Source organism: Trachurus trachurus (genome assembly GCF_905171665.1).
Source record: "Trachurus trachurus genome assembly, chromosome: 21".
Lineage (NCBI taxonomy): Eukaryota > Metazoa > Chordata > Actinopteri > Carangiformes > Carangidae > Trachurus > Trachurus trachurus.
This window is the reverse complement of record NC_139899.1, coordinates 228413-236462: the sequence shown is the minus strand read 5'-3', so window position 1 is coordinate 236462 and position 8050 is coordinate 228413. Positions and strand designations below refer to the sequence as shown.

The following is an 8050-nucleotide window of genomic DNA, read 5'->3' as shown; positions in this document are numbered from 1 at the left end:
TTTTTCTTAGACTACGTATGTATTATCATTTTTTATTTAGCCTACTTTGTTTTGATGCTAATGCAGCATTACTATGAGTATTAGTCAGGGTCGAATGCAGAATAAATCAGTCATACAAAGATTAGACTACTGGGTTTTTTTGGGGCCCTACTGGGCGCTGGGCCTCTAGAATTATCATCACCTTTCTCCCCTATGCAACGGCCCTGGTAGTTGCTACAGTCCGACTGTTATGACACATAGTTATCATCAGTTACATCACCATGAGTGATTTGAATCGAATTATCTACTGGGTGTAGCTTGACTGTGAAGTACAGGCTTAACAGATGATGAACGACCGAGCTGTCAGTGGAGAGGCTGATTTGTGCTGGAGTCAACACAGCAGCATCCCTCTCCGAGTAAGAACATAAAACTGCTGGCCAGGGCCGGTGAGTGAAATGCATCAAGGTCACAGTGCATCAGAGATCCTCATGAGATGGATCCATGTGGCTGGGTGAATAGAATAACTCACCACACCTTGCAGGCTGATGTACAGTACACATTGCTGCTGTGGTTGGAAAAGACTTTAATTCAGTGCCTGGGAGAAACAGTACAGCACGTTTTGTTACAAAAGTGGACACCCACAGGTTCGGTCAAGACGTCGGTAGCACTAAGGCCGGGTTAGACTCTGAAATTCATCATAAGGCTACTGAAAAAAAAAACTGCTTCCTTAACATACGGGTTTTCCTGTCCCTAACATCCGCGACAGCAATCACTGTAACAAAGATTAGCAGCAAACTAATCATTTCCAGCTTACTCACTGGTTTTCTGCTTTTTTTTTAAAAAAAAGTGGTAAAAATGATCATTTTAGATTCAAAAAGCTGATCTTGCCCTCTGGATGTGGGATTATTCATTACAGTAATGTCTTTGTCCAACAAGATCATTTAAATGTGTGGTAATGTAAAAGCACCTGCAGGAGGAAAGGAAAAAAAAAACACTGTAACATTTACATATTTGTAGAGTAATGTGTAGAAAAGACGTGATAAAAGACATTAGCTTATTGTGTGAAACAGTCCAGGTTGTGTAATAAGGCACAGTTTCTGATCAGAAGTTCTTTTGAAAAAAAGATTTAAATGTTCTGTGCTGTGTAGAATATAAATGAGGGTATTTAGATTTTTTTTTTTATTTCCTAATTTTTTTTGTCCTTACATAACTTCATTTAAAAATAAATATCTATTATCTTCTTTAAATTTAAAATAGACCTTAAACGTTTGCTGTACCCCATCGAAGCCCTCTAAAATGAAATTGTAAAAATAAAAAAAAAACGTGGAAATGATCCATACCTAAAATTTAACAAAACAAAAAAAAATAACAGGATGGATATAACATTTTAAAAACAGTTCATAAGGTAAAACAATAACGTCAAAAAAAAAGATCACAAACAACAAACATGTAATATACAGAATTTTTAAAAAAATTGATACATTTTGAGGCTGCATTCAGCTTCTCTGCTGTTGTTCCACACCGTGAAGAAAATATGTGCCAATACCCCCAAGAAAAAGGACCAACACCCCTCTGTTCGACCCATCTCTTTGGCGTTTGTAGAGGGGAGGAGCGGACAATGCACAGAGTCTCTGCCAGGCAAAGAGCCACAGGGACAGTTCACTAGACGCCGCATGTTCACAAGGCGTGTTATCAGGGAATTTGAACCAACATGTCTGCTTGGACACTAGAACTGTGTTTAACTAGGGCCCAGACAAAAAAAAAAAAAAAAGACAAGGATGGACGGCATTTATTTTTTGGAGTGTGACATGAGGGCGTTCTCGATGCAGAGGACGATGTAGGAGCCGGAGCAGCTGCTGGAGGTTTGCTGCAGGAGCTGGCCGCTCTGTAGTGATGATGCCAGACCAGTCACAGCGCGGTCGCCTGCTCGCCATGTTTCACAGTAGTGGTCTGTTTGCCGGTGGCCTTTGTTGTTTGATCCGTGCCAGACCATTTTCTCTGGCCTGTGGCAGAGCAAAAAAAAACAAGCACAATGATCAGATTATGTGCTTCTCACACACTCGCGTTCATGCAAATACAAAGGCTGCAGTTGACAAATGAAACTTAAAGCAGAAGTAAGCGGAATGTTTGTGTTAATATAAGTCTTAAATAGTTCTATCTTCCGACAGCAATCTCTTCTATAGAGTGTTTGGTCTGAAACACGGGTCTGTCAGTCACTCTGCTCTGCTCTGAGCCGAGGAGAAAACTTTCCTTGTATCCTACAACCTTTATCCAATGAGGAGAGAGAACGGCATAAAGGGGCGGTCCTCTCTGTGTGTGCAGCCAAGGGATGCGCGTGAATGTGGTGACGTAGGGACGAGGGCGGGGACTGTTAACTCCATCGACTGACAGGAAGTTAGCCAAAACCACCGGATCGCTTACTTCTGCTTTAATCTACACATTAGTGCACAGGATTAATCTTTGTTCAAAGTCTCACCATGCGCTGTCCCTGAGGATATCTCTGCCATCGAAGGAGTAGATTGGTGCGTTCTCCCTCATTTTGCTTGGATTGTCACCGAAGATCGACTCCCAACTGTTGAACAACACTTGGTCCTGAAAGGAGGAAAAAGTAAAGCTGAGTGTTGTATTTTTCCCCAAACAACAAACATTTCCTGGCTTGGACAACAATGAAAATACTGAAGAATTCAAGTCATTGACATGAATGTAAAAATTCCCAGTAAACTTGAAAAAAAAAAAAAGTACAGTTGCAGATGAACACAGTCAGGCCTGATGTTTACTATCAGTAATAGTATATATTATCTCCACTTCCCCAGCAGCCGTCTCTCACCTTGAGGTTCAAGATGGGGAAGCTGTCCCTGTCCGACCTGCGGACGATGGTGTAGAGGTCTTGAAGCTTAGAGGACAGGAAAGCTCGGAATGTTCCCTTCAGGCCCACGGCTCGGGCCTGCTGGAAGCACAGGAAGTCTGCCCCCCGAATCCCACGCATGTTTCCAGTCTGAGGTGCGTTCAAGGCGATGAGGTGCAGCTGTTGGTGGAGACATGTTCATGTTAGAACAGCAGCCTTTCTGTCACCCGCTCCTTTTACACATTAGTACCACTTTTTTCAATGAACTTGTTTCATTCTATCAGATGGTCAGATGTTTGTTTCCAAAACATTTATAATGTGCTGTCTAACAGATAGGTGTGCTACATTCTCATCCTCATTAGCCCACCACCAAGTACCGACAACTCAAGCTCTTAATACTCATTTATTAAAGAAGACCTATTATGCTTATGTCAGGGGCTTTTATACTGGACCCCAGTGAGTCCTACTGAAAGTTTCAATCAATCAATCAATCAATGACACGCCTCCTCTCATATTCAAGGTAGTTGTCTCACCCAGTGACCGATAAGTACAGAAATCGACTTGTTTACTGTCTTAGCATATTAAAAATGTCAACTTCATCCATACAACTGCATGTCTTTGACCTGGACTCTGACCCAGACAACGACAACACACAGCCTGAACGACTTTTGTAAGACGTCTCTGAATGGTAATTGCTAAATTCCACCACATCTCATATTATCATTATTGTTAGATATAATGTTAACTTTCTACTAAACGTCTGCAAATTTCACTGGGCACTGAGGCCAGAGCCAGGCCAGTTGCCATATAGGGAATCTCCCCTCAATCTGTGGTGTGTCAAAGTGAGACAATAGAAAAAACTCTCCAAACCCGAGCGTTTACAGCGGTTCAGAGCTCCTGAAACTGCCGCCGGGGGATTACAGTACTTCAACACACACCTACTTCATGATACGGCACTTCCACGCCCTCTAAAGCAAGTATCCAACATTTTAAACTTATACGTAAGTCTGAAAAGCTGGACAAGTATAATAGTTCCCTTTTAAATGTTATGTATGTATGTGATGGTTAGGCTTTACACCAGAGTATCTTGCATTAAAGGGGAACTATGCAAGTCCGGTCTGTTTTGATAACCCTCCTACTGGCCATGTGCATTTGTTTACAACAAAGCCGGCGAGAAATCAATCAACAGAGCGGTAGATAGCGTTATATATCATATACGTTATGACATGTATATTTGTGTAGTTTAATCTGTCATAAACAAGAGATTACGGGTTACAGAGCGCGTTTATGTCGCGGTGCTGCAGAGAAGAGAGCTGGGACACCGGGGCGGAGGCTCTGATCTTACAAGGTTGGTTTTCAGCCAAGAGACGCAATACTGTAACACACGTTGAAGGCAGAGAGCCTCCACTCTCCCTCGTAACAAGTTAAAGCCCCAGTATGTAACTTATTTGGCTTTTTATTAGCAAAAATCAAATATTTATTTCATAAATACGTATTTCACTGAAGTGGAATCACAGCTGCATACAAATGAAAGCTTTCTCGTACCTTAGAATGAGTTGTTACAAGTCGTTACAAATACATAAGTGGGCGACGCACCGAACCGAGGCGGCCATGTTGCATCACCATTTTTTACGTTGAGTGGCAGCGTGACTGTAGGTAACCACGGAAACTCAGCGGAGCTGTGGGCTCGGCCTGTTAAAACTGTCACCACTGTGTAGTGTGAGGAAGGACGGAGGCACTGATGTTGCATTCAGGTGCAGTCAGGCAGACGGCCGTCGGCAAACCAACCGGATGTCATTTTACTCAACGAGAGAAAGACGGTAAAACGTGCGTCAGGTCAACAATACGACATCACCATGACAACATGGCACGTGCTGACGGACCACTTGTTTACATAGACGCTTGTTTATCCTGTTACATGCAGCGTCTGTTGTCTGTCTGACGTCTGCCCCATTTCACGTGAATGCAACATCAAGAATACGTTCCGATATGCAACCGCACCACTAGATGGGGGGAATTCCTACATATTATACCTTTAAGCCATTTATTAACACAATTACTCCAAAGCTGTTTAATTATGGTAAATAGCATAATTAAGCTATAAATCCTTCATATTTAAAGTAACTACATGTCCTCCAGTATGACATCACTACTTTCATTTGGTTAGTGAGCTCTCCTGCTTCAGCTCTACTCACCCCTGTTGCTGACGTGCCCACGTGGCTGTGGCCACCAGGCTGGGGAACAGGTGGGCTGGGTCGTCTCTGCGGGGTCACAGGGTGTCTGTTGTCAGTCTGCGGGGTGGCTAACCTTCCATCTGTCTGACCCGTGTGTCTGGGGTCTGGGAATCTGGGGTCGTACTGTGGTGGATATCTGGGCTCCGCGGCAGGCTGTGGAGGAGGCTCGATGGGTCGTACGGCCGAACCTCCCTGGGAGTAATGGCCAGCTCCGTTGTTGTGCGACTGGTCCTGGGACTGGGGGTACACGATCACAGGCGGGGGCTGGACCTCTGCCACCTCGTTCTCCTGTAAATGCAAAGATTGGAAATTAAAATGAGTCAGACAGGGAGTCAGAGTCAAGATATTATTTTAGTCTACGTATGTTGTTTGTTTGTTGAGTTGGACTCACCAGATCTCTGAAGAAGGGCCTGTAGTCTCCAAGCTAAGAGAGGAGGAGAGATAAAGCAAAGAACTGACATTTCAATTCACAATGAATCCATCTTCTGATTTGAGTATAATGCTATTTAAATAAACACAAATGTTAAGCAAAGCTTCTCAAACATGTATCGTTGCAGTTCTTGTTGCACATCTACAAAAAGAATATCAGCTCCCTGATGTGTGAGCTGCTACATGTTAGACACACTAGATTTATAAACTATGAATATACAGTAGCAGCAATAGACTTCTCTTGATTCATGTTTCCCCTTGTGGCCAAAACTTTTAGAGCAGCAGCTTTAAAGTCTGTATCAAAGCTCTGTAGTATGTTCTGTAGTTTAAAAGCTTCATGATACAATTCAAAGCTTTCCATCTCCTTCAGTAAAAAAGTAGATCATTGTACCATGACTTGTCGCAGTCCATCGCGAACTCTTAAGTAGAGGTCTGCTCTGTCTATGATGTAGATGAGGCTGCCCTCTGCCTGACGTCTGGCCGTAGCGATCATCGTCTCGTATGACCTCAGAACCGAGACCTGTGGAAAAGAAAATATTCTTGATATTTAGCCTTTGTTCTGAATAAAATGAATAACTGAGAAATGGGTGTCGATTCAAGTCAGTCGGACATTTGATGCAGTGATGGTACTCACACCAGAGGAGTGACCAGGAGTCCCAGGTGGACCAGGGGGACCAGGAGGACCAGGGACGCTGACGGCTTCATATTAAAACAAAAGCTTGTTAATAATTTGACTTGTAAAATTGTACAGTGTCTCAAGTGTTGGTATTGAACTGTATTGAACAAGTGCAGCAGCAATAGAAGCAGCTTCAGGTCACCTCCATTTTTTAATTTCATTCATCCTACAGGAGTGTGTCATGTAGAAATATCCAGAAAACTGTCACTTACAGTGGCTGGGTCTATAAGCTCCAGGCTGTGAGCCTGTAGGTCCTGGAGGTCCAGGTGGACCTGGAGGACCTGGGCGTCCATCGTAACCAATGCCTGGTGGTCCTGATGGTCCCTGCGGTCCAGAAGGGCCCATTATGGACTCTCCCTTCGGACCCTGATGTAAAAGAGAAAGCAACAACACAACTTAGAGTTGTTTCGTCAGAACAGAAGGCCTCGTACAGCAGACGTTCTGTGCTGATCGACAAAATGGGATTTACTGTACGATGGACATTTTATTTTGAGTACTCACAGGTAGACCTGGCTTTCCAGGAGGCCCTGGTTGGCCTTGAACTCCAAAACGTGGGTCATAATATCCACCACCAGGCTCTCCCTTTTCTCCCTTCACTCCAGGGTCTCCAGTCTCCCCCTTGAGTTGATTCTGTTGAACAGTTGAACATCATGATGACTTTTTCTTGAAGTTCACCCAGCATAATTCTATTAAACTGACAGTAAGACACTACTTTACCTTGAATGCGTAAATATCAAAATTAGCGGATGTTCCTAGAAAACAAACAAAAACATATTCATTTTAGTAATTTTGTACTAATGTTTAATTTCAAAGCAGCATAAACAAAAGGAAAAAGTCTGCACACCTCATTTGCTTGTTGGATGTGCTAAATCCAACAAGCAACATTTCAAGCCACATGCTCTTCTTCAGGCTTACGGCTTAAGGTCTTAAGCCTGAAGAAGAGCATGTGGCTTTCTGTATTATTAGTATTATTAATAATATATATGATTATTAAAAACATCATAAAAGATAAGAAAATAATTCTTATTAAAATCATATATCATACAAGAACAGAAGAAAACGCAATAATCAGTTAGTTTGCACAAGTCTCAGCTCTTAAATATGCGTAAGTATGCTCCTGAGTGTTCGTAGATTTTGTTCTTAGTTAAGAACAAATCCTGAATAAGAAAACTTCGTAGTAGGACTTAAGAACAAATTTGTTCTTAAGAACCGTTCGTGAATGAGGCCCAATGTCCTTTGGTCCCTAACTTTTGTCAGTGTCAAGTTATTTCACAAGTGTGTGTTCTTCTTTCTTTAACAGAAGGGTACCAGCACTTACCTGGGATTCCTGGAAGTCCTGCATCACCACGCTCTCCTTTCTCCCCTTTGGTTGCTACAACAATATGTAACAGTGCAACATTAGACACAGTATCACAGGTATATACTGTATGACGTTAGTTCTGCAAAACTGTGACACCCTGATTCATTGATAGTGATGCCAGCTGTTTTATTAGTTCATTCTCCAGATATGGGAAGACATGACAGCTTAATCTCCTGACAATACGGTGTATATCCCCTCCAGGCTGAGGCAGCTGGATCAGACTGAAATGAAGATGGAGCTGTTTATCTCTGCAGGCACTTTAAACCTTTTTCTAAATCTCTCCTCTCCCACTGGCACGTTGACTTAAACTTCTCCATTCTGAGCCTTCTCTGTCTTACAGCATTATGGTGTTAAAACAACAAGCCGTGTGTTGGGAGGTCATACCTGGGTAATTCCTTGACGTTTCATCATAGCGCTAAGAAAACAGAGAGAAAAAATGATTAATGAGAGCAGCAACAATGAAGGGAAGTTTGTTGAGAGTTATATAGCTACATTATGTAACAAGCCACTGACTCACTACTGTAGTT

The 8050-nt window shown here is 42.6% G+C and overlaps 1 protein-coding gene across 2 annotated transcripts in view; it reads right to left on the bottom strand.

Annotated features, from left to right (window-relative positions):
- Nucleotides 1–583: 583 nt before the first annotated feature.
- Nucleotides 584–8050, bottom strand: part of col18a1a (collagen type XVIII alpha 1 chain a) — an 83459-nt gene continuing 75992 nt past the window's right edge. For both annotated transcript variants that reach the window (XM_083997178.1, XM_083997177.1), the window contains exons 30-41: nt 7908–7938; nt 7482–7535; nt 6881–6915; nt 6665–6793; nt 6376–6529; nt 6122–6186; nt 5879–6007; nt 5450–5482; nt 5020–5346; nt 2807–3004; nt 2456–2571; nt 584–1982 (exon numbers count right to left, since the gene is read on the bottom strand). In XM_083997178.1, the coding sequence (XP_083853304.1) occupies nt 1769–1982; nt 2456–2571; nt 2807–3004; nt 5020–5346; nt 5450–5482; nt 5879–6007; nt 6122–6186; nt 6376–6529; nt 6665–6793; nt 6881–6915; nt 7482–7535; nt 7908–7938 (1485 nt within the window). In that variant the 3' untranslated portion in view covers nt 584–1768. The remainder of the gene's footprint in view (nt 1983–2455; nt 2572–2806; nt 3005–5019; nt 5347–5449; nt 5483–5878; nt 6008–6121; nt 6187–6375; nt 6530–6664; nt 6794–6880; nt 6916–7481; nt 7536–7907; nt 7939–8050) is intronic.